Here is a 27,642-nt window from a genome sequence, read left to right on the forward strand (position 1 = left end):
TAAAGTTGATTTATTAGTGTCACGAGTAGGCTTACATTAACACTGCAATGAAGTTACTGTGAAAATCCCTGAGTTGCCACGCTCCAGTGCCTGTGCGGCTACACTGAGGGAGAATTTAGCATGGCCAATGCACTGGACCATCATGTCTTTCGGACCAGGGTAGGAAACTGGAGCATCCCGAGTAAACCCACACAGACATGGGAGAAAGTGTGGACTCCTCACGGACAGTCACCCAAGCCAGGAATCGAACCCGAGTCCCTGGCGCAGTGAGGCAGTCGTGCTAACCACTGTGCCACCCGATTTGCCCCCTCTCCTCCCTCCCTGAGCCATTTGATTGATTATTGTCACATGTATTAGTATACAGTGAGAAGTATTATTTCTTGCGTGCTATACTGACAAAGCATACCATACACACAGAAGGAAAGTAGAGAGTTGGGTGTTATAGTCATTGTTAGGGTGCAGAGAAAAATCAACTCGATACAGTGTAGGTTCATTCAAAAGTCTGGAGAGTTTAAAAGAGTTCGAATAGAGTTTTAGAACCATAGAGTGAGAGGTAGAATTAGAGTGCAGGCTGCGCACAGCTCGCAAGGAGTCTGTCGCACCATCTTGGATGAATGTTCATTTGCTCTTTCTCCTCCCGACCTGAAGCATTTGCTCTCTCTCTCTCTCTCTCTCCTCCCTCCCTGAACCATTTTGTTCTCCCTCACCTCCCTGAACCAGTTGCTCTCTGTTGTTGAACCATTTGCGCTCTCTCTCTGTCTGTCCCTCTACTATTCCATCTCCTCTCCTTTCTCTAAAATAGCTATCACTGTCACATGACATTCTGAACTCTCTCGTTTCCTTCTCTATGAATGGTATGCTTTGTCTGTACCTTGTGCAAGAAACAATACTTTTCACTGTGTGCTCATACATGCGACAGTAATACATCAAACTTACTGGGTTTCTTTCTATCAATCAGTGACCATAATGAGGTTGAGCTCTCTATTGGCCAGGGACAGCTGATTGACATCTGGCTCCATGGATACGAGGAGGGGGGCAGCGTAATTCCTCCCTTGGGCATCTCGCCTGCGCAGGGACAGTCATGACCAGCAATGGGCCTGTGCAGAATCAAACTGGAAACAGGGCACGGGACCACTCAACACGCATGCATCAGCATGCCGTCTGAGCGTGCGCGAGAGGAAATGGTGACCGAATAACGGTGAGAAAGTGTTTGAAAAGAAACAGCCTCAGCACTGAGAAAATCTGGGTGATTCCAGTATATACTCAGTATTGATGGTCTGAATACAGACTATCAATACTGAGAATATCTGGGAGATTCTAGTCTGAATACAGACTATCAATACTGAGTATATCTGGGAGATTCTAGTCTGAATAAACAGCATTATAACACTGAGAATATCTGGGAGATTCTAGTCTGAATAAACAGCATTATAACACTGAGAATATCTGGGAGATTCTAGTCTGAAAACAGATCATCAATCATAGAAACCCGACAGTGCAGAAACAGGCCATTCGGCCCATCAAGTCTGCACCGACCACAATCCCACCCAGGCCTTACTCCTACCCAGGCCTTACTCCCATATCCCTACACATTTACCCACTAATCCCTCTAACCTACGCATCTCAGGACACTAAGGGTCAATTTTAGCACGGCCAATCAACCTAACCCGCACATCTTTGGACTGTTGGAGGAAACCGGAGCACCCGGAGGAATCCCACACAGACATGAGGAGAATGTGCAAACTCCACACAGACAGTGACCCAAGCCGGGAATCGAACCCAGGTCCCTGGAGCTGTGAAGCAGCAGTGCTAACCACTGTGCTACCGTGCCGCCCCATCCTGAGTATATGTCTCTCCACTTCCCTGAATTCTCATTCTATCTCTTCCTCTCTCTCCCTCTATATCTCCCTCCTCCTTCCCTGAACCAGCTGCGCTCTCCCTCTCTCTTTCTCTTCCTCTCCCTCCTCCTTGAACCACTTGCTCGCTCTCTCTCTCTCTCTCTCTCCTCCTTCCCTGAACAATTTGCTCACTCTGTTTGCTCCCTCCCTGAGCAATTTGCTCTCCCGCCTCCCCTCGATTTGATGTGTCCCTTGTCAATTATGAGGGCTCGGGTCAATTATGAGGTCTCCGTATCTCGATTTGCAGGTGTACTTTGATAATATATTTCAGACAAGTAGATAAAGTTCCGCTAACCAGGTGCAGAAAGTCACCCGGAGTGATCCGGTTATGAGGCAGGGAGTGCAACTTGTCCAGAGAGGGAGGATGAGTAGAAAGCACCCGGAGTTACGGTGATAAGTGTGTGGAAGCTGGGAGTTGTCGGTGTTGCTGGATGTTTATTCTGGGCTATGAGAGCCTCATTCCCCCATCATTAAGAGGAAAGGTGCTGGAACGGGAGCACCAAGAGCACCCGGGGGTGCTGCCAATGGAAGAAACAACAAGAAGCTGTTTGTGGTGCTGCCCAAATGGAAGAGAAAGTGGGATGGTGCGAATGCTGCGCTTGGGGACGGAAGGTGCCGCCCTTGCTGCCTCTTGCTGGCTGGGATTGTCCCCAATGGCAGCGAATCCACAGCGAGTCGCTGCTTCATCACAATCTGCCCGACTCCACCCACACTGGCTGTCAATCATTCTGCTGGAGCGGCTTCCTATTGGCTGTGTTCAGCTGATGGACAGCAGAATGCACCAATGGAGAATGAGGGTGCAGTGATGGATTGTGCAATGAATCAATGAGGCTTTTGACAAGGTACCACATGGCAGGTTGTTGCACAACCTCCATCATGGGCCCCAGGGTGAGGTAGTTAAATGGATACAAAATTGGCTTGATGACAGAAGCCAGTGGATGGTTGTCCAGGGTTGTTTTTCAAACTGGAGGCCTGTGACCAGCGGTGTCCTCTGGGATCAGTGCTGGGTCCACTGTTATTTGTCATTTATATTAATGATTTGGATGAGAATATAGGAGGCATGGTTGGTAAGTTTGCAGATGACACTAAGATTGGTGGCATAGTGGACAGTGAAGAAGGTTATCTCGGGTTGCAACGGGATCTTGATCAATTGGGCCAGTGGGCTGACGAATGGCAGATGGAGTTTAATTTGGACAAATGCGAGGTGATGCATTTTGGTAGATTGATCCAGGGCAGGACTTACTCAGTTAATGGTAGGGTGTTGGGGAGAGTTACAGAACAAAGAGAGCTCGGGTACGGGTTCATGACTCCTTGAAAGTGCAGTCACAGGTGGTCAGAGTGGTGAAGAATGCATTCCCCATGCCTGGTTTCATCGGTCAGAACATTGAATACAGGAGTTGGGACGTCTTGTTGAAGTTGTACAAGACATTGGTAAGGCCCCACTTGGAATACTGTGTACAGTTCCGGTCACCCTATTATAGAAAGGATATTATTAAACTAGAAAGGTACAGAAAAGATTTACTGGGATGCTACCGGGACTTGATGGATTGAGTTCTAAGGAGGAGTTGGATAGACTGGGACTTTTTTCTTTGGAGCGTAGGAGGCTGAGGGGTGATCTTATCGAGGTCTATAAAATAATGAGTGCACAGATCAGCTGGATAGTTCATGTCTTTTCCCCAAGGTCGGGGAGTCTAAAGCTTAGAGGGCAGAGGTTGAAGGTGAGAGGGGCAATTATTTCACACAGAGGGTGGTGAGTGTCTGGAACGAGCTGCCACAGGGAGTAGTAGAGGTGGGGACAATTTTGTCTTTTAAAAAGCATTTAGTTAGATGGGTCTAGAGGGATATGGGCCAAATGTGGGCAATTGGGACGAGTTTAGGGGTTTAAAAACAGGGGCAGCCTGGACAAGTTGGGCTGAAGGGCCTGTTTCCCTGCTGTATGTAAATCTGAATGATGACGCAATGAGGTGCCGCCCACTCAGTGACGTGGCTGGAAGCGGCCGTTAAACGGTTTCCGCGCGCGGCTGGAGGGGGCCTTCTGACGTCACTGCCAACGCACAGCACGTGACCTGGATCTGGCCAATCGGCGAGCGGGACAATCAGCCGCCCGCCGCCGTCTCGAGTGCGGAGTTCAGGCGCCGCGCCGTTTCTCACTGCGTGTGCGGGGCTTTCCCAGCGGCTTCACACCGAATCTTTGAGTCACGGTAAGGAATTAAATGAGAGAAAAAGTCTCCGCTTCAGCGGCGCCGACTCTCGCTGACTGGGATTGTCCCCAGTGGCAGCGAGTCGCTGCTTCATCACAAGCTGCCAATCATTCTGCTGGAGCGGCTTCCTATTGGCTGTGTTCATTTGACGGACAGCAGAATGCACCAATGGGGAATGAGGGTGCGGTGAGGTCCCGCCCACTCAGTGAGAGCGGCTCGCGGTCACGTGGCGCGGCCGTTGACGGTTTCTGCGCGCGGCTGGAGAGGGGGGTCTGAAGTCACTACCCGCTCACAGCACGTGACCGGGAGCTGACCAATCCGCGAGCCGGAAACCAGCCCTCGCCGCCCCGAGTGCGCCTGCGCCAACTTCACTGCGGGAGGGTGCGGCCCGCTTCCTATTGTGCGCAGGCGCACTGCCGTTTTTTCGCTGCGTATCCGGGTATTTCCGGGTTTGTGAATCACGGGGAGGAATTAACGGCCCAGAAAAAGTTTCAACTCCAACAACATTCAGCTTGAGGATTAAAATGGCGGTTTCCTGTGTAAATACAGCCCGTCTTTGTATCATATTAACAGAGCGGGGACGGTCAGTTACATTGTGGGCGGCGCGGTGGCTCAGTGGTTGGTGCTGCGGTCTCACAGCGCCAGGGAGCCGGCTTCAATTCCCGGCCTTGGCTCACTGTCTGTGTGGAGTCTGCACATTCTCCCCGTGTCTGCGGCCCTTTCCTCACACTCTCCAAACATCAGCAGCACGGGGGCACTGGCCAGGCTCAGTTGCTGCTCAGTGTCAGGGGGATTAGCAGGGTCAACACGGGGAGGGGGTCTGGGTGGGATTGTGGGCGGTACAGACTGGATGGACCAAATGGCCTCCTCCTGCACTGCAGCAATTGGATGATTCAATGTTTCAGAGAAAGATCTGTTATTACAATCCAGGCCGTGTCTGTGTAAACACTGCTGCAGCATCTAAATTACTGCAATCAAGCGCTTGTCTGAGTAAACACAGCACCAGATCTCTCTTCATTATTTCAGTCTGGGCCCTGTCTGAGCATTTGCAGCACATGAAACTAAATTGCTTTGTGCGGCTGTAAATCAACAAATGCAAGGAAACTGACAGAGGTTGATTGAATACGAGGATACGTGCACATTCACAGTGCAACACGTGTATTGCCACAGCAGCCCCAAATCCCAAACTCTGTAGACAGAACTGGAACCCACAATGTTTGTGTCTCGTGGAAATCCCCTCCCCACCCTTTTGCCCTGTCTGGGCTTCTACTGCACAACTTTCATCTCGCTGACTTTGCCGGCCTTGGCTCACTGTCTGTGTGGAGTCTGCACATTCTCCCCGTGTCTGCGGGGATTTCCTCCGACTCTCCAGAGATGAGCAGGATAGGTGCATTGGCCATGCTAAGTTGCTCCTCGGTGTCGGGGATTAGCAGGGTAAACACGGGGATAGGGTCTGGGTGGAATTGTGGTTGTTGCAGACTGGATGGACCAAATGGCCTCCAAATTTATCTATCCTTGCCTGAAAAACATTCAATAAGGCAGCCTCAACTGCTTCACCGGGCAGGGAATTCCACAGATTCACAACGCTTTGTGTGAAGAAGTTCCTCCTCAACTCAGTCCTAAATCTGCACCCCTTATTTTCAGGCCATGCCTCCTAGTTCTAGTTTCACCTGCCGGTGGAACCAACTTCCCTGCTTCTATCTTATCAATTCCCATAGTCATAGAGGTTTACAGCATGGAAACAGGCCCTTCGGCCCAACTTGTCCATGCCGCCCTTTTTGTTTTAAACTCCTAAGCTAATCCCAATTGCCCGCATTTGGCCCATATCCCTCTACACCCATTGTTCCCATGTAACTATCTAAATGCTTTTTAAAAGATAAAATTGTACCCGCCTCCACCACGACCTCTGGCAGCTTGTTCCAGACACACTCCACCCTCTGTGAAAAAATTGCCCCTCTGGACACTTTTGTATATCTCCCCTCTCACCTTCAACGTATGCCCTCGAGTTTTCGACTCCCCTACCCTTGGGAAAAGATATTGACTATCTACCTTGTCTATTCCCCTCATTATTTTATAGACCTCTATAAGGTCACCCTTCAGCCTCCTACGCTCCAGAGAAAAAAGTCCTCGTCTATTCAGCTTCTCATAACTCAATCCATCAAGTCCCGGTAGCATCCTTGTAAATCTTTTCTGCACCCTTTCTAGTTTAATAATATCCTTTCTATAATAGGGTGGCCAGAACTGTACATCGTATTCCAAGTGTGGCCATACCAATGTCTTGTATAACTTCAACAAGACGTCCCAACTCCTGTATTCAATGTTCTGACCAATGAAACCAAGCATGCCGAATGCCTTCTTCCCCCCCCTGTCCACCTCTGATTCCACTTTGAAGGAGCTATGAACCCGTACCCCGAGATCTCTTTGTTCTGTAACTCTCCCCAATGCCCTACAATTAATTAAGTCCTGCCCTGGATCAGTCTACCAAAATGCATCACCTCGCATTTGTCTAAATTAAACTCCATCTGCCATTCGTCAGCCCAGTGGCCCAATTAATCAAGATCCCGTTGCAATTGGAGATAACTTCACTGTCCACTATGCCACCAATCTTGGTGTCAGCTGCAAACTTACTAACCTATATTCTCATCCAAATTATGAATATAAATGACAAATTAACAGTGGGCCCAGCACTGATCCCTGAGGCACAACGCTGGTCACAGGCCTCCAGTTTGAAAAACAACTCTCGACAACCACCCTCTGGCTTCTGTCAAGAAGCCAATTTTGTATCCATTTCGATATCTCACCCTGGATCCCGTGAGATTTAAGTTTATGCAACAACCTACCACGTGGTACCTTGTCAAAGGCCTTGCTAAAGTCCATGCAGACAACATCAGCTGCCCTGCCCTCATCTACCTTCTTGGTTACCCCTTCAAAAAACTAAATCAACTTTGTGAGACATGATTTTCCACTCACAAAGCCATGCTGACTGTCCCTAATCAGTCCTTGCATCTCTAAATGCCTGTAGATCCTGTCTCTCAATATACCTTCCAACAACTTACCCACCACAGATGTGAGGCTCACTGGCCTGTAGTTCCCAGGCTTTTCCCTGCAGCCCTTTTTAAACAAAGGCACATTTGCCACTCTCCAATCTTCAGGCACCTTACCCGTGACTATCGATGATTCAGATATCTCAGCTAGGGGACCAGCAATTTCCTCCCTAGCCTTCACAACGTCCTGGGATATACTTCATCAGGTCCCGGGGATTTATCTACCTTGATGCACTTTAAGACTTCCAGCATTTCCTTCTGTAATATGTACACTCCTCAAGGCATCAATATTTATTTCTCCAAGTTCTCCAACATCCATGCTTTTCTCAACAGTAAATACTGATGAAAAATATTCATTTAGGATCTCACCCATCTCTTGTGGATCCGCAGATAGATGACCTTGTTGATCCTTAAGAGGCCCTACTCTCTCCCTTGTTACTCTTTTGCCCTTTATGTATTTGTAGAAGCTCTTTGGATTCTCCTTTGCCTCATCTGCCAAAACAATTTCCTGTCCCCTTTTTGCCCTCCTGACTTCTCTTAACTCTACTCCTACACCCCCTATACTCTTCAAGAGATTCACTTGATCCCTTCATTATCTTATATGTTTCTATAAGATCTCCCCTCATTCTTCTGAATTCCAATGAGTATTGCCCCAGTCTACTCAGTCTATCCTCATAAACCAACCCTCTCAACTCCGGAATCAACCGAGTGAATCTCCTCTGCACCCTGTCAATATGTCCTTTCTCAAGTAAGGAGACCAAAACTGCACACAGTATTCTGTGTGGCCTCACCAGCACCTTATACAGCTGCAACATAATCTCGCTGTTTTTAAACTCCATCCCTCCAGCAATGAAAGACAAAATTCCATTTGCCTTCTTAATTACCTGGTGCACCTGCAAACCAAATTTTGTGATTCATGCACAAGGACACCCAGGTCCCTCTGCACAGCAGCATGCTGCAATTTTTTACCATTTAAACAATAGTCCATTTTGCGGTTATTCATATCCAAATGGATGACTTCACATTTACCAACATTGTACTCCATCTGCCAGAACCTCGCCCACTCACTTAGACTATATATATGCCTTTGCAGACTTTCAGTGTCCTCTGCGCACTTTGCTCTGCCACTCATCAGAGTATCATCTGCGAATTTTAACACACTACACTTGGTCCCCAACTCCAAATCATCAATGTAAATCGTAAACAATTGCGGTCCCAACACTGATCCCTGAGGCACATCACTCGTCACTGATCGCCAACCAGAAAAACACCCATTTACCCACACTCTTTGCTTTCTGTTAGTTAACCAATCCTCTATCTATTACATTACCCATAACACCGCACACCTTTATCTTATGCAGCAGCCTTTGGTGCGGCACCATGTCACATTTCTTCTGGAAATCCAGAAACACCACATCCACAGGTTCCTCATTGTCCACTGAGCACGTAATGTTCTCAAAGAATACCACCAAATTAGACAAACGTGACCTGCCTTTCATGAACCCATGCTGTCTTTCCAACGGGACAATTTGTATCCAGATGTCTCGCTATTTCTTCCTCGATGATAGATTGAAGCATTTTCCCAACTACAGAAGTTAAACTAACAGGTCTACAGTTACCCGCCTTTTATCTAACTACTTTTTTTAAACAGTGGCGTCACATTTGCTGTTTTCCAATCTGCCGGAATTACGCAGAGTCCAGCGAATGTTGTTAAATTACCACTAGTGCATTTGCTATTTTCCCCACCATCTCTTTTCGTACCTTGGGATGCATTCCATCAGAGCCAGGAGACTTGTCTGCCTTTAACCCATTAGCTTGCCCAACACTACCTCTTTTGTGGTGATAGTTTCTAGGTCCTCCTCACCTGCCATAGCCGCCTTGTCACCAGTGACCTGGCAGCTATGTTCCCTGCCAGGTGTCCCTAAAATGGGAGAATGCGATATCTGCTTGAAACATAGAAGCTTTCCTTATCTGGTGGGGACTGCGGGGACCAGACAGTGTTTGAACTCATTTCATCATATTTTGCTTTGTTTAACTTTTCTTTGAGATTCTGTTCATTTTTAAGAAGCCACATTTGAAGTTATCCCTTTGTTGATCTGGTCTATTTTGTTAAGATGCATGTTGCAAGATGCAGAATTTCACTGGCATTTCAATCTCTGAGCTTTTCCCTTGCATGCCAGCGCTCCACAGTCTCAGTCACCTTGCAGAAATGTCCCCCTCATTTGAGCAAAGAGCAGAAGGTATTCCTGTGTCAGCAACTGCTGCACCTCTGGGAGGGAGAATAGGGAAAAGGTGGGAGAAGAAGGGAAAGGGAGAGAGGGAGTGAGAGGTGGAGGTGGGAACCAATTGTGGTTTTGAGTGGTTCAAAAAAACAAATTGTGCAAATTTATGGTTTCTGAAATCTGTAATAATTTTCAGCAAACTGAGCAGTGGATGTTCGGTGAATTATCAACCTGGTAGATTGTGTTCAGTAACGGGTGAACAATCATCTCATTGAATGTTCACTTACTCCTCTTCCTGTAAGTTTGTAAATACCTGGTGTGGTTCCTTGATGGGGTGAGGTTCCTCAATTAACTCCTGCTGATGTTGGAACAGAGTCTGATCAATGAAAAGTAATGTTGTCCCTCACAATTGGTCAGAGCAGTGGAGAATAGGAAAAGTGAATGGGGAAGATTGAAGAGATAGGGAGGGAGTCAGTCACAAGGTGTTTGGAAGGAAAGGAGGGAGGAACTCCTTGGTGCCATGGACACCAATGGATCTTGGCACAAGGACAGTGAAAAGGTGAGGCTTTATTAATTTCCGTTTAAAACTTTCCTCTTTGAACTGTTCTCTCTCTATCTCTCTCTCTCCACCTGAACTGTTACTTGTTTCTTTCTCCTTTTCCTATTTTTATTCTGTTTTTGTCTCTAATATTTTCTGGATTTTATTTTGTGTTAATCAGTGACCGCAATGAGACTGAGCTTCCTCGCTGTTTAAGGGAGGGTGATTGACACCTAGATCCACCAATCAGAGAAGGGGAAGCATCGAAGCCCCGGCCTTGGTGTTAACAGATGTGCACGGACCATCATGACCAGCACTATGCATGTGCATGACCAGAGTGCGGCTCCTCTCTCTGCGCATGCATCGGCCTGCCGCCTGAGTGCAAGAGGAAACAGTTAGAAAATAGACACAGAAAAAAAGAACAAAGAAAATTATAGCAGAGACACAGGCCCTCCAGCCCTCCAAGCTTGCACCGCCCATGCTGCCTGAACTAAAAAAACTACTCTTCCACGGGCCATATCCCTCTATCCCCTTCTGTTCATGTATTTGTCAAGACGCCCCTTGAAAGTCACTGTCGTATCCGCTTCAACTACCTCCTCCGGCAGCGGCTCCAGGCACCCACCACATGTGTAAAAAAAAAAAAACTTGCCTACTACATCTCTTTTAAACGCTGCCTCTCGCCCTAAAACCTATAGCCCTTAGTAATTGACTCTTCCACCCTGGGAAAAAGCTTCCGACGCAGCATCAACACTGAGTAGATCTGGGTGATTATAGAATCATAGAATCCTACAGTGCAGAAGAAGGCCATTTGGCCCATCGAGTCTGCACTGACCACTATCCCCACAACCCCATGCATCTATCCTAGCCAGTCCCTCTGACACTGAGGAGCAATTTAATTGCAATTGTAATTTTGTAATTGTAATTGTAAATTTAATTGTAACTGGATTACAGAGTACTGGGCGAATGGTAAGATACTTGGTAGTGTGGATGAACAGAGAGATCTCGGTGTCCATGTGCATAGATCCCTGAAAGTTGGCACCCAGGTTGATAGGGTTGTTAAGAAGGCGTACGGAGTGTTAGCTTTTATTGGGAGAGGGATTGAGTATCGGAGCCAGGAGGTCATGTTGCAGCTGTACAAAACTGGTGCGGCCACACTTGGAGTATTGCGTACAGTTCTGGTCGCCGCATTTTTGGAAGGATGTGGAAGTGTTGGAAAGGGTGCAGAGGAGATTTACTAGGATGTTGCCTGGTACGGTGGGAAGGTCTTATGAGGAAAGGCTGAGGGACTTGAGGTTGTTTTTTTTTTAGAGAGAAGAAGGTTAAGAGGTAACTTAATAGAGGCATACAAGATGATCAGAGGATTAGATAGGGTGGATAGTGAGAGCCTTTTTCCTCGGATGGTGATAGCGAGCACGAGGGGACACAGCTTTAAATTGAGGGGTGATAGATATAGGACAGGTGTCAGAGGGAGGTTCTTCACTCCGAGAGTAGTAAGGGCGTGGAATGCCCTGCCTGCAACAGTAGTGGACTTGCCAATATTAAGGGCATTTAAATGGTCATTGGATAAACATATGGATGACATTGGAATAGTGTAGGTTAGATGGACTTTAGATTGGTTTCACTGGTCGGCGCAACATCGAGGGTCGAAGGGCCTGTACTGCGCTGTAATGTTCTATGTTCAATTTAGCATGGCCAATGCACCTCACCCGCACATCTTTGGATTGTGGGAGGAAACCCACGTGGACATGGGGAGAATTGTACAAACTACATACAGACAGTGACCCAAGCTGGGAATCGAACTCTGGTCCCTGGCACTGTCAGGCAGTAGTGCTAACCACTCTGCCACCGTGCAGATTCTGGTCTGAATACGGACAGCATTATTACAGAGGATATTAGAGTGATTCTAGTCTGAATAGGCACAGCATTATAATACTGAGTATACCTCCTGTTACTGTTACACTTTTCAAACACACGCTGTTTTTGTACATATATCCTCAGCTCGGAGAGCAAATAGCCAATTTTCGCTTTTCACCCAAAATGTGAACAGACCCGGGACAGAGAAATGAGGAAAGTAGTAAAACATCAGACAGTGTGTAACCCGGGGAGGATGGAGTCAGTGAGATCAGACAGTGTGTAACCCGGGGAGGATGGAGTCAGTGAGATCAGACAGTGTGTAACCCGGGGAGGATGGAGTCAGTGAGATCAGACAGTGTGTAACCCGGGGAGGATGGAGTCAGTGAGATCAGACAGTGTGTAACCCGGGGAGGATGGAGTCAGTGAGATCAGACAGTGTGTAACCCGGGGAGGATGGAGTCAGTGAGATCAGACAGTGTGTAACCCGGGGAGGATGGAGTCAGTGAGATCAGACAGTGTGTAACCCGGGGAGGCTGGAGTCAGTGAGATCAGACAGTGTGTAACCCGGGGAGGCTGGAGTCAGTGAGATCAGACAGTGTGTAACCCGGGGAGGATGGAGTCAGTGAGATCAGACAGTGTGTAACCCGGGGAGGCTGGAGTCAGTGAGATCAGACAGTGTGTAACCCGGGGAGGATGGAGTCAGTGAGATCAGACAGTGTGTAACCCGGGGAGGATGGAGTCAGTGAGATCAGACAGTGTGTAACCCGGGGAGGATGGAGTCGGTGAGATCAGACAGTGTGTAACCCAGGGAGGATGGAGTCAGTGAGATCAGACAGTGTGTAACCCGGGGAGGATGGAGTCAGTGAGATCAGACAGTGTGTAACCCAGGGAGGATGGAGTCAGTGAGATCAGACAGTGTGTAACCCGGGGAGGATGGAGTCAGTGAGATCAGACAGTGTGTAATCCGGGGAGGATGGAGTCAGTGAGATCAGACAGTGTGTAACCCGGGGAGGCTGGAGTCAGTGAGATCAGACAGTGTGTAACCCAGGGTAGATGGAGCCAGTGAGATCAGAAAGTTTGTTAACTAGGCAAGATGTAGTGATTGAGATCAGACAGTGCCCAACCCGGGGAGGATAGAGCCCATCGTTATCATTCAGACAGACACAATCCCAGGTTGAGGGTTCAAAATATCGGAATCCTCCTCACCATGTGGACTTGCGTTGGAGGGATGTTGCAAGGAGCAATCACTTAGCGCTGTCAGTTGCTTCTGTTCACACACACACTCTCAGTTCTTGCTTCATTTGAGGCATTTAGGTTTCCAGGGAAGTTCACCTTGACTACACACAATTTCTGGTTTTCTGAAAAGCATGTTAATTTGTTAATTTTTGCAGTTCTGCCCCCCGTTTCCGATCTCAGTGCACCCACAGTAGATGAAGCGAAGGGGGGAGTGGTGGAAGTGAAGATAGGGAAGATGTCTGGTAACAGGAGGGAAGCCCCTCCCGTTCCTGCTTTGGCCTTGTAGGCTATTACTGGCTCCAGGAAGACCAGATTCGATAGGGTTCTCCTTCAGACAATTTACTCATTTTCTGTGGCCAGGTTTACTGCTGGTTTCCCTGGAAGGGGAGCATGCCATGTCCACCGGCATGAGCGAGAAATTCCTTACCTGGAGGGCATTTGCAAGGTCTGGGATAGACATTGAATCTCTTTACAGAGATTGTGTTTTGACGTTTCAATTTTCCCCTGGTAGTCTGCCTACTTGATGCCGTATCCCAAGATGCAAAAGAAGTACAAGGAAGGACACCCAGAAACCTCACAGAAATAATAGAAACCCTACAGTGCAGAAAGAGGCCATTCGGCCCATCAAGTTTGCACTGACAACAATCGCATGTTGGACTTATCCCCACAACCCCACGCAGTTACCCCATTAATCACTCTAACTAACACATCCCGCCACACTAAGGGACAATCTTACATGAATAATCAACCTAAGCCGCACATCTTTGGACTGTGGGAGGAAACCGGAGCAGCCTGAGGAAACCCACAATGATACGGGGAGAATGTGCAAACTCCAGACAGACAGTGACCAAGCCGGGAATCGAAGGCACGTCCTTGGAGATGTGAGACAGCAGTGCTAACCATTCTGCCACCATATCTCCCAATGCTAAACCAGTTTGTTCATATCCATAGCTCTTCATGAGTATCTCAATTAAAGAAAGAGTTCCACAGGCTGGAAGATGTTTGGGATGAGTACTCCAGAGCGTAGTCTCTTGGCAGCTGAAGGCAAGGGGCCCATGTATAGAAGAATCCAAATAAGGACTGGCCAAACTTTCAGGAGTGCGGAAATATTGCCAACATCTAAGGCTGGGCTATAATATCTGGCTGGGAAGTTTGAGTCAGTGGGTATATTTGAGAAGCTCGATCCAGATGGTGTACAAGGATCTAGGGTTAATGAGACGTGGTGCAAGTTAGGATACAAGAAACAAGTTTCAGGGCAGTTTGTAAGATCATCTTGCATGTGTAACACTTTTTTATATGCTGGCAAGCAATACATTTATGATGAACAGATAGCCCACCCAGTGGGAGTCCAGAGAATGGGATTGGGAAGATAAACCAATGCCAGTGATATGTGCTGTGCGATTTACTGGATAAACAAACAGACAGGGACAATTTCCACCCAGCTGGAAGGCAGTGAAGAGATGATCATGTGACAAACTGTGCCAAAGGCTTCAGAGACGTAGAGTCGGCTGAAGATACTTCACTGACCATTTTATTTCTGCTAGAATGTAATGTTTGACTTTGATACGAGCTGTTTCAGTATTGTGGGGTAGGTGGAAACCTAGTTAGATGTATTCAAACAAGCTCCAAGAAAGGTGTGTCTACATTTATCAGGTAAAGTTATCGTCATGTGTTTTGGAGAAAAGGAGGCTGGACATGGGCCAGGGATTTTCAAGGGCAAATTAAATCAAGATGATTTTTTTAAGAGGCAGTACCAAGGTTGTGGGGTCACGGTCAGATCTACCATATATCTACATGGTGTTTGTGAGATTGTAAATACTAAAAGATTGTCCCCATATAAATTTTGGAAATCACATTGCTGCTTAAAGATACAAACAAGGCATTTTCTCTTCACAGTTTCCATTTAACCCTGCTCTGGATTTGTCTATTTCAGAGCACCAGAATCGAAAACACCTGTCACAAAAATGGCTGAAGGTTTCAACAGCGGAGTATATCCAATATCTTCAAAAAGATTGACTTTGGACAATGGTAGGTTCAGAAAATACTCCCAAGTTTTCACCGTCCTGTTAATGAATCCAGACCTCATTCATGAACCTGCAGTTCACACAAGGAGCAGAGAAGAACATAGCGGCAGCAAATTATAAACCAGTAAAACTGATATAATGAAGTTGTGCTGAAAGCAATGTCTAGTGCATGTCGATAGGCATTGTTTACATGGACATCCAGAAGGAATTTGGACAGAGTTTCTTTAAATGTCTGTCATGCAATTGAAGGCAAATTTGTGACCTCATTGTGAAATTGGTGGAAAAGCAAGGGATAGAGATGAGGTAAATGGTGATTTAGGCTGACTGTCAGGATGCAACTTGCTGTGTTCCAGAAGCATCTGTGTTAGGCTCACAATTACTAACCAAATTTATTGACAGCCTAGATGTTGGAATAAAAAAATGGATATATAAAACTGATTATGACACAAAGTTATTGAAACATTGTCGTCAATATAGCTGGCAATGTAAGAACATAAGAAATAGGAGCAGGAGTAGGCCATCTGGCCCTTCGAGCCTGCCCCGCCATTCAACAAGATCATGGCTGATCTGAAGCGAATCAGTTCCACTTACCCGCCTGCTCCCCATATCCCCTAATTCCCTTATCGATCAGAAAACTATCTACCCGTGATTTAAACATATTCAACGAGGAAGCCTCCACCACTTCAATGGGCAGAGAATTCCAGAGATTCACTACCCTCTGAGAGAAGAAGTTCCCCCTCAACTCTGTTCTGAACCGGCCCCCCCTTATTTTGAGGCTGTGCCCTCTAGTTCTGGTTTCCCTTCTAAGTGGAAAGAATCTCTCCACCTCTACCCTCTCCAGCCCCTTCATTGTCTTATACGTCTCTATAAGATCACCCCTCATCCTTCTAAACTCCAACGAGTACAGACCCAATCTGTTTAATCTCTCCTCATAAGCTACACCCCTCATCTCCGGTATCAACCTGGTGAACCTTCTCTGCACTCCCTCCAAGGCCAATATATCCTTTCGCAAATAAGGGGACCAAAACTGCACACAGTACTCCAGTTGCGGCCTCACCAGTGCCTTGTACAGTTGCAGCAAGACCTCCCTGCTTTTATACTCCATCCCTCTCGCGATAAAGGCCAACATTCCATTCGCCTTCTTGATCACCTGCTGCACCTGCAGACTGAGTTTTTGCGATTCATGCACAAGGACCCCCAGGTCCCTCTGCACAGTCGCACGATGTAATTTTTCTCCATTTAGATAATATTCCAATTTACTATTATTTCTTCCAAAGTGGATAACTTCACATTTGCTAACATTATATTCCATCTGCCAGATCCTCGCCCACTCGCTCAGCCTATCCAAGTCTCTCTGCAGACTTTCCGCGTCCTCCACGCAATTCGCTTTCCCACTCACCTTTGTGTCATCAGCAAACTTGAATACCCTAGATTCAGTCCCCTCCTCCAGATCATCTATGTAAATGGTAAACAATTGAGGCCCCAGCACCGATCCCTGCGGCACGCCACTGGTCACCAACTGCCAACCAGAAAAGCACCCATTTATCCCAACTCTCTGCTTCCTGTTAGATAGCCAATCACCAATCCACGCCAACACCTTACCCCTAACTCCGTGTACCTCAATCTTCTGCAGCAACCTTTTGTGAGGCACCTTATCGAACGCCTGGAAATCTAAAAACACCACATCCACCGGTTCCCCTCTGTCAACCGCACTAGTGACATCTTCATAAAAGTCCAGTAGATTCGTCAAACACGACTTTCCCTTCATGAATCCATGCTGCGTCTGCTTGATCGAACCATTCTTATTCAGGTGCTCTGTTATTTCCTCTTTAATAATGGACTCGAGTATCTTCCCAACTACGGACGTTAAGCTAACCGACCTGTAGTTACCCGCCTTATGCAATGAAATATCAGTAAATTAAGTGAATTGGCACGTTTGTGGCAAATAGATTAAAATGCAGGCAAATATCAGGTCCTTCACTTTCAATAAGGGATAGAACAGGGCCCTTTCCAAATGTGGAAAACCTAGAAACTTGGAAGCTCTACAGAACCTTGGGAATTCCTGAATATAGATTGTTAAAATATCGTGAAAAGGGAGCATAAAGTAAAACAAACAATTTAATGTTGTATTTTATGTCCAGAGGACAAGAGCATGTAGGGATAGAAGTTATGTTACAAGCGAGACAAGCTCCTGAATAGACCAATCCCGGCTGTGGCGATTGCAGTTAAAATAAAGGCAAAACCTTTCAGGAATGAAATTGAAAAATGCTTCGAAACGCAAAAACATTTCCTGCAAAAAAGGTAATTGATATTGGAAAGTTGATGTGAATTGCTTCTTACTAACCAGGGGTATGAAGTGATTTGGAGGTCAGCTGGATACATGGGTTTTATTCACAAATGAGATAAATATCATGAATGTTTTCTGAAAGATAGTTGATAACATGGCTCACATGACATTTAAGTGGGTTGTTTTAAGTTTACGGGAAATTAAAACAGTCCAGATAGGAACTCATTGTGTTTCATTTTTTTCCAATTTCTGTTCACAGATCCAAACTCTAAAATGACTGAGTTCTTGACAAACTGTGAAGATGACCAACTGTTGCTGTTGACCAATTTCTACCGGGACAGACTAGAACAGGCGATTGAAGGAGTGGCGAGACTCTGTCTGATGTTTGCAGCATGCGATCATATTGGTGTGAAAGAAAGTCATGTAAGTCCAGGATATAGTGGGTTTCGTGATTTTGCCCATTTTCACTTCGCAGACCTGATGAAATTAGAGGAAGAATAATTTGCTGAACAATAAGAAGCTATGGTCTCTCTTGCTGCTCTCCTAAAGAGACAACTGTTCCAGTGCAGCTACAATGCTGGCATCTACTCAACAACGTGTAAAAAATGTCTATCCCATTTGCCCAAAACAGGACAAATCCATATGGAAAATTTGCACCCCACAAGCCTCCTCCCACTAAGTGGCAGAGATAAAATGAGTCATTGCCAGTGACTTAAAGTTGCAGATACTTTGCAGTTTGGGACGGCAAAGTGGCACAGTGGTTAGCATTACTGCCTCATCGCACTGGGAACCCGGGTTCGATTCCTGGTTTGAGTCATTGTCTACGTGGTGTCTGCATGTTCCACGTTTTAAAGTTTATTCATTATTGTGAAAAGTAAGCTTGTATTAACACTGCAAAGATGTGACTGTGAATATCCCCTAGTTGCCATACTCCAGCGCCTTTTCGGGAACACTGAGGGTGAATTTAGCATGGCCAATGCACCTAACCAGAGCACCCGGAAGAAACCCACGCAGACACGGGGAGACTGTGCAGATTCCACACAGTGACCCAAGTCGGGAATTGAACCCAGGTCCCTGGCGCTATGAGGCAGCACTGCTAACTACTTTGGAACCGTGCTGCCGAGTTTTTGTGTGCATTTCCGTCGGGTGTTCAGCTTTCCTCCGACAGTCTGAAAGACATGATGGTTAGGTGCATTGACCATGCGAAATTCTCCCTCAATGTACCTGAACAGGTGCTGGAGCGTGACAACGACGGGATTTCCACGGTCACTACATTGCATTCTTAATGCAAGCCTCTTTGTAACATAGATAAATACACTTTAAGCATTTAATAACATGATAATTGAAGTTCCTTTTAGGTACTGCCAGTATCACTTGCCTCCTGATCTCATTAAACCCTTGGTCCATTCATGGACCAACACGAGTGTCTGCCTCTCACATCACAACATTATTTGATTGAACTCTGTCATGGAATGCTCAGGCGATAGAAATGAATGGGAACTGCGCTAAATCTCTGCAATGGCTGCAGTCATACCTAGCACAATGATAGTTGTGATTGTTCGAGGTCAATCATAGCAGACCCATGGCCCTCATACTTGAGTTCCTCAACGTCCTGTGTTCTCTGAAAATATATCCAGCTGTTTCATGACCTATCTGTTATCAATTGGTCAGAAGTGGAGGTGTTTTAGTGTTGATGTTAAAATGTACAACTTAATGTGTAACTCCTCAGATATCAGGAACTGAACAATATCCAGTCTAGTAAATGGTCAGTGATATTCCTGCCACACAACTCCATCCCTGTTTGACACTAAGTCACATTACCATTGCGGAAACCCACTTCAACAACCATGAGGGTTACAATTGAACACAACCTTAACTAGACGGGTCAGAGGCTGGGAATTTGCTGTGAGGCTCACTTCCTGAATTCCCAAAGTCTGCGAATAATCCACAAGACAAAAATGGGCAACGTGACGGAATACACTCCACAATCATGGATTATTGTGTCCAACATTATCTAAGCAGCTCGACACCATCGAGAATGAAGCTACGCACTTGATTTGCATGGAATTTGTTCTTAAAAATATTTCCTCCCACGTCACAATGTCAGCATGTGCACCTCGTAAAAGATGCACTGCAGCAAATCACTAACACTCCCTTAACAGAACGTCCAAAGCCTACGCCTCCACCACCTTGAAGGACAATGGGTGAAAGAGAGGTCTGGTGTACCCAATAGCTACTCATCTAGCCCCTTCATCCAACTGCTTCCTTCAATAATTATTTTGTACTGAGGCATCTTTGATTACACAAGCATATAAAAATATTTTGTGTTTAAAAATTGTTTTTCACATCTATCAAGCATCTCCAAACTCCTCCTATTCAATGAAGTAGTTTTGAGTTGTAGTCGTCGTATTATAGGAAACATGTCAGGCAATTTTCATACATCAAATTCCCATAGGTAACAATGTGATACTGAACATATGATGTATCTTCTTACGATGTTGATTGGGGCATAACTCTCTGACTCTTTTCTGAAATGGTGCTGTGCGACATGTTTCATCCACTGCAATGGGCAGATTGTATCTTGTGTTAACGTCTCATCTGAAAGACAGCACTTCCAAAAATGTAATCCTCCTCACTGCTGTGGTCGAGTGTAAACCTAACTTCTGCGTCCCCAAAAAAAAAGATCTGATTGCAGGAGGAGGAAGGATTATCTCATTGATTCAAACAAGTATTTCGTTGTTCAATACACAATACCACATAATTTTATTCCCACGCTATGCATGATAATGAATGCAACAAGATCTTTGTAGAATTTGACAGGAAGGAAACTGGTAAATATGAAAGAAAAGGAGACACATAGCAAATATTGTGATCTCAAAACAATCTTCAGAGGTGAAAATAGCCAGAGGATCTGTCAGCATTTGAACGGTTTGGGTATAATTCTGGGAAAAAATGGTTTTAGTGGCAGTGAAAAGAGTAGAGTGAGAGGTAACAAAGGCAGGTGGGAGAAAAGCAGTTTAAAACACGAGAGAGTTGGAATGATGGAAATGTGTCAAACAAAAACTGGGAAAGGGACACAAGTGAAAACTTTGGGAACGAAAAACCCAACTGCTCCCTATTGTTGCTGTACATTTATTTAATTACTTGCTTTCAGCATCTTGAAAACTTGCACCAACACACCAACACATTCTGCTCCACCCGAGTGGAATTATTCCAAAATTCACAAATTCTCACATTAACAATAATTGCTCAACTCTGGTAACATCCTTGTTTTGACTGCATGACAACTTAATATTGAAATGTTAAAATTGCATACAACCAGGTAAAATTCCTTATCCCTTTCTCCTCAATCCCCAACATCAACAAGTTGAGCTTCTCTTTCTTTAATTTATACTTTCCTGGATGTGCGTGTCACCATCCAGGCCAGGATTTATTTATTTATCTATTCCCAATTGACGGTGTTGATGATCTGACGTCGTGGAATGCTGCAGCCTATGTGGGGTGTAGACGTTAAGATGTTAAACACGAAATCCAGAATTCATGCCACAAGGGTCCAACTGAAATCATGGATGACTTAAATTTACACATAAATTGGACAAACCAAAGTAGCAATGGTATAGAAGAGAAGGCATTCCTGTCGTGTTCTTTTTAGACAAATACATTGAGGAGCCAACCAGCAAACAGGCTATTCTCAACCAGATACTGTGCAATGAGTAATGCAGTTCCTTTGGAGAAGAGCACCTATTAAATGACAGAACGTTTCATTAAGTTCGAGAGTTAAATATTTGAATCTGAAACAAGAGCTCTGAATCTGAACAAATGAAATTAAGAGTGTATGTGAAGCGAATTATCAAGGATAGATGGTGGAACCTGACTTATGTGGTTGATGGTGGATAGGAAATGGTTTATATTTAAACAACGTTTTCATGAATTACAATAATGCTTACTTCCTGTTTGGCGCAAAAAAACTGATGAAATGTGGCTCAAACTTGGCTTATTCAATAAATTAGGGATAATATTAAAACCAACGGAGAGCCATATAAAATTGGCATAGAAACACAGCAAGGTTGATGATGGGAAATGTTTTGAATTCAGCAAAACAAGATTAAAAAATGATCCAGCCGAGGAATCAGATTGAGATTAAAATTGCAGACACGTAGAAACTAACAGTAAAAGCCTCTGTAAATATGCGTAGAAAAAAAGAAAACTAAAGACAATGGAGTTCCCTTATTATCAGAAGCAAGGAAATTTGTGATGGAAAATAAAGAAATGACAGTTGAATTGAACATAAACTTTCATTTTGTCGTCACAAAAGAGGGCACAGAAAAGAAAAAAGCAACTTCCAAATATGTTAGGGAACCAAATGAGTAGACGTAATTGAACGAAATCTATATTCGTGAGAAAAATGTGACGGGAATATTAATGGGTTTAAAGAGTGGCAAATCACCAGCACCTGATACTCGACATCTGAGTATTAAAGGAAGTGGCTCTGAAAATATTGGATGCACTGGTGGTCATTGTCCAAAATTATATGAGCCCCTGAAGCAGTTCCTACAGAATTGAAGGTTGTAAATGTAACCCCACTATTTAAAAAGGTAGGAAGAGAAAAAAACAGAGTGTTGCACACCAATTAGCCGGACATCAGTAGTGGGGAAGTTGCCAGAAAATTTTTTAAAACTTGTTCGAAAACATTAACGGGATTGAAAAAAGCCAGCATGGATTTATAAAAGGCAAATAATGCTTTAAAAATTGACAGGAGTTTTCTGAGGATGTAATTAGTAGAATAGTTAAGAGAGAACCAGTAGAAGAATTGCATTTGTGCTTTCAGAAGGCTTTTGATATGATTCCTCATAACAAATCAGAGGGCAAAGTTAAAGTACATGAGTCAGGCGGTAATTTGTTAGTGTGGATCCAAATTGATTGATACACAAGAAAAAGAGAGTGAGAATAAATGGCAGCAGTGACTTGTTCGGTACCACCGGTATCAGGGCTTCACACCCAGCTTTTCTCAAAACATATCAATGATCAGGATGAGGGAACCAAATGTAACAGTTTCAAATTTACTGATGCAACAATACTGGGTGGGATGAAGGGAATGGAGGATACAAGGAGTTGTCAAAGTGGTTTGGACAAGGTGAGTGGGTGAGCAGATAAGTGAATGCCAGATGCAGTAGAATGCCACTAAATATAAGGTTATACACTGTGGTGTGGAAAAACAGAGAGTATTATTCAAATGGTGAAATAATCGGGAGCATAAACAGCCAGAGGGATCTGGGTGTCCTTGCACACCAATCAGTGAAAGTGCACAGGCAGATGCCTCGAGCAACTCGGAAGGCAAATGGAATGTTGCCTTCATTGCAAAAGGACTTCTGATAATTAGACATGTCCACCTGCAGCTGTACAGCGCCTTGGCAAGACCACAGCTGTCGTATTGCGTGCAGGTTTGAAAAGACATGTTTGCCATGGAGAAAATATAGCGGAGGCTGACACAAGAGTTGGCCGCACTGTCCGAAGAGGAGGGATTTGTTCAAGTTTGCCAGTTTCACTACATTTCAGAAGGATGAGAGGAGATCTGATTGAAATGTATAAAAGTCTAACAACATTGGACAGACTTCATACATGGTAAGTTTTCCATGGTTGGGGAATCTAGAACCAGGGGGCCCAGTCTCAGGATACGGGAGACTATTTAGAAGAGGAGGAGAATTTTTGTCACTTAAAGGGTAGTGGACCTGTGGAATTATCTGCCCTTGAATGTTCTGGAGGCCAAGTCACTGAATATATTCAAGAAAGAAATGCATTTTTAAAAGATACGGATAGAAGGTGAGAATACGGCATTGAGATAGATGCAGTAAGACGTCTCACAACACCAGGTTAAAGTCCAACAGGTTTATTTGGTAACAAAAACCACTAGCTACCAAAGCCATTTGCTACCAAATAAACCTGTTGGACTTTAACCTGGTGTTGTGAGACTTTTTACTGTGTTTACCCCAGTCCAACGCCGGCATCTCCACATCATTGAGATAGATGGTCAGCTATGATCTCGATGAATGGCAGATGATAAATGTTCTTCTGCTCCTGGTTTCCATGTTTCTACATATGCACAGGTAACCCTTGCAGAATTCGCAGCCTCTAACCTGCACTTGTTGCCAAATTACCACCACACCCCTTCCTCAATGTAGATAAAGGCGTTGACTAATAATGCATAGATCCGGGCTAATACTGTGGGCACATGCTTTCAAATAACCAGAATGGAAGATTTTGGAAATGAAAATCAACTAATACATCTTGAATTGAAATCTAGTTTCGGTAATGCTGACCATGAAAACATTATCCATTGATGTAAAAACCCATCCCAATCAATAATGTCGTTTGTAGACTGAGATCTGCTGTCCTTGTTTGGACTACGTGTGACCCCAGCTCTAAAACAGTGGGATTGCGTCTTAAAGAGTCTAACAGGCAACTCTGTTTTATTAAATGGCTGCAAAGTCTAAAAGTATTGAAACCGAATGATTCACCCGGAAATTACAATTACATTCCCAACCCTGTCGACCCTACAAATTTCATCATGTGGGGCCAGTGCTAAGATTCGGAAAGCTATCCCACTGACTAGTCAACCAGTTCCCTGAAACAATGAACCTCTCAACATCATACTTGCAGACAATGTCCCAAATACCACCATCATCATTGTTGGGTATGACCTGTCCCGCTGACAGGAAAGACCCACAAGACATCCAGTGGGGAGCGGATTGCCCTGGATTTCCTCAACATTGAGTCTGAACTCCCTGAAGTCTCATAATCCGGTTGGAAGCGTGGCAATGAAATTGCCTGCTGGTTTCAGCCTACAATGCCCACTATCTGATGAACAAGTGCTCCTCCATATGACACACTGTTTGGGGGAAGCACTGAGGATGGCAAGGGCAGGAAATATACTCTGGGTGGGGACTGAAATATCCATCAACAAGTCATGCTCAGTAGCGCCACCATTGAACGAGCGAGCAACGTCCTAAAGGGCATAGCTGCTGCACTGGGTCTGCGGCAGGCGGTGAGTGAATCAACAAAAGGTTTAACTTACTTGACCTCCTCCTGATCAGGCTGTCTGTTCCAGATGCACATGGTCAAAGTTGTCGGAGTGACCAACAAACTTTCCATTAGGAGGCAAAGTCCCGACTTACCTTCAGGTGTTGTGTGGATTTACCAACGAGTTAAATGTGATAGGTTTTGTACAGATCAGTTGAGTCAAAACTGCGCAGCCATTAGACAGTGTGATCAATCAGTAGGAGCGGCAGAATTGTATTCGACCTTCACGGCCCAGCATATCATCTGCTCTGCTATTGCCAGTGTATCAGTCCGAGTGAATGAACAGTGAAGGAGGGGATGCCATTGATAGCGCCGGGGGTACCTCAACAACAGGTGTCAAACTGGTGAAGGTTCAACACGGGAATGCTTTTATAGCAAACAGCAGAACAAGCGTGAGGGAAGTGACCCGAAATCTAATGAATCGGATCCAAAGCTCTGCATCCCTGCCGGATTCGTCCATGGCTGGTGTGAATTATTAACTAACCATCTGGAGTATTAGGCGCCCCAAATATCCACGTCCTAAATTAAATATGTTTCAGTATGTCTGAACATTCCAGTACAAAAGACAAAGCTGAAACATTGGCAAATATTATTAGCCAGAAGAACGCCGGAGGTGAAAGAAAGAATGAAAGCAAAATAGTGCGGATGCTGCAATGTGAAACAAAAACAGAAAACCCCGGAAAATCTCAGCAGGTCTGACAGCACCTGTGAGGAGAGAATAGAGCCAACGTTTCGAGTCTGGATGACCCTTCATCAGAGCTCTGACGAAGGATTATCTGGGCACGAAACTTTGTCTCTATTCTCTCCCCACAGATGCTGTCGGACCTGCTGAGATTTTCGAGCCTTTTCTGTTTTAGGAGCCAGTAGATGATCTATTTTGACTGTCTATTGAGGTCCCTATCATCACAGATGTCAGTCCTTAGCTAATTCAGTTCACTCCAAATGATATCCTGAAATAACCAAAGTAAATGTAAACTGTAAATGCTTTGGGCCATGGCAATATTCTGGCAAGAGAAAGACGTATCAGTGATCGTAGTTATAACTTAATCTCAGATGTGGGGTGTTTGCTGACGATTGCACTGTTTTCAGCACAATTTGCAACTCCACAGATGCTGAAGCAATTAGTGCACATATGCAAGAAAACCTGGACTCCAGTCAGGCCTGGGCTGCGATATGCCAAGTAACGTTCGCGCTACAAAAATGCCAGGCAATTACAAATGCCATCAAAAGAGATTCCACCCCTCCCTCCTTGGCGATTGAATTTCATTACAATCATTGAATCCCCCACTATCACGATGCTGGGGGGGTGCAGCTGACCTGAAACTGAATTGTACCAGGCACAAAATACTAGTGACGAGAGCAGGTCAGATTCTGTGGAGTGTGACTCACTTCCTCACTCCCCAAGACCTCTTCATCGTCTAAAAGGCACAGTCAGAGTGTGATGGAATCGTCTCCAGTTGCCTGGATGTGCGCAGTTCCAACAACTTTCAAGACGCTCGACAGCATCCCGGACAAAACAGCCACCTGATTGACACCCCATCTCACCAACATCAGCATTCACACCCTCCACTATCGACACACATGGCAGCGGTGTTTACCATTTACATGATACACTGCCACAACATCATAAAAAAGTGGATCCTATAGTCTAACAGTAATCTGATGTCGTATTGGGCACGGAAGTTCAGATGAAATTAATCCCATTGAAATTATTGCTGGTTCTCTGGGATTTCTCACTCTCTTTGAAAATTATTTTAAATTAAAAATTTGGTTTATTCGTATGTTGTTTAAATTAAGGACGGAATCAAAATGTGATCTTTATTCAGTGTTGAGAAGGGATCAGGACCCAGTCCAGGGACTGCCTCCTGTACTCAAAACAACTGGGAAATCCCTGAACAGATCCTTTCTTTCTCATTCCCAGTGCTTACCTTTCACTCTGTTTTCCAATATGCTCCTTATTCTTTACAGAAAGTAAAGGAAATCGCAGACAGTGGGAACCTCGCAGACTGTTCCAAACTGCTCCTAAATCTGGTGATAGAGAAAGGCCCTCGGGCTCTCAGGGTGATGTGGGAATCCTTTGTGGAAATGCACCGTGGGTTACCAAAGTTGGAGAAAATACTGAGAGAATTACCGACACTTGGTACAGTAAAATCGCGCAGTGAATTAACCATTGCAGATTGTTCTGATATTGAACATAGCTGATTTCATGATTGTAATTCCTTTAATCAGGTCCTGATGCATTTGTTTACATGAACATCCCACAAGGTTTATCGGAAGTACCCAGTAACCTAAAAGGTAAGTGATGACAGTGAAGAATTCAAACTAATTATTTCACTTCTAAGAGTCTGAATAATTAGTTGTCAGAATTTGGGAATCAGAAAATCGAAGTCTCGGAATCAGGGTTAAATATTGTTTGAATTTGTCGTCCATCCTCATCTGTTCTGCACAGGTTCAAGTTTGCAATTCATACGACCATACACATTAGGAGCAAATGTTGACCCCTCGGTTCCTCTAAACTGCTCCACCATTGATCAAGAAGGCAAATGGGATGTTGGCCTATATCGCAAGGGTAATAGAATATAAAAGCAGAGATGTCTTGCTGCATCTGTACAGGGCATTGGTGCGGCCGCAGCTGGAATACTGTGTGCAGTATTGGCCCCTTATTTGCGGAAGGATATATTGGCCTTGGAGGGAGTGCAGAGAAGGTTCACCAGGTTGATACCAGAGATGAGGGGTGTTGATTGTGAGGAGAGACTGAGCAGATTGGGTTTGTATTCGTTGGAATTTAGAAGGCTGAGGGGGGATCTTATAGAGACCTGTAAGATAATGAAGGGGCTGGATAGGGTAGAGATGGAGAGATTCTTTCCACTTAGAAAGGAAACTAGAACGAGAGGGCACAGCCTCAAAATAAAGGGGAGTCAGTTTAGGACAGAGTTGAGGAGGAACTTCTTCTCTCAGAGGTTGGTGAATCTCTGGAATTCTCTGCCCACTGAAGTGGTGGAGGCTACCTCGTTGAATATGTTTAAATCACGGATAGATGGATTCCTGATCGGTAAGGGAATTAGGGGTTATGGGGAGCAGGCGGGTAAGTGGAACTGATCCACTTCAGATCAGCCATGATCTTATTGAATGGCGGGGCAGGCTCGAGGGGCTAGATGGCCTACTCCTGCTCCTATTTCTTATGTTCTTATGAACAAGTCCATGGCTGATCGCATCACAACCTTCACATTGCATTCCTGTTTTTCCCTATCATCTTTCGTC

At 45.1% G+C, this 27,642-nt stretch overlaps 1 protein-coding gene across 2 annotated transcripts in view; it reads left to right on the top strand.

Moving 5' to 3' along the window:
- The window catches only part of LOC144483453 (NACHT, LRR and PYD domains-containing protein 3-like), an 85,022-nt gene that overhangs the window by 11,664 nt on the left and 45,716 nt on the right, over positions 1-27,642 (top strand). For both annotated transcript variants that reach the window (XM_078202145.1, XM_078202144.1), the window contains exons 3-6: positions 14,927-15,021; positions 17,564-17,727; positions 26,350-26,521; positions 26,611-26,676. In XM_078202145.1, the coding sequence (XP_078058271.1) occupies positions 14,958-15,021; positions 17,564-17,727; positions 26,350-26,521; positions 26,611-26,676 (466 nt within the window). In that variant the 5' untranslated portion in view covers positions 14,927-14,957. The remainder of the gene's footprint in view (positions 1-14,926; positions 15,022-17,563; positions 17,728-26,349; positions 26,522-26,610; positions 26,677-27,642) is intronic.

This window comes from Mustelus asterias, unplaced genomic scaffold (genome assembly GCF_964213995.1).
Source record: "Mustelus asterias unplaced genomic scaffold, sMusAst1.hap1.1 HAP1_SCAFFOLD_69, whole genome shotgun sequence".
In the NCBI taxonomy this organism is placed as follows: domain Eukaryota; kingdom Metazoa; phylum Chordata; class Chondrichthyes; order Carcharhiniformes; family Triakidae; genus Mustelus; species Mustelus asterias.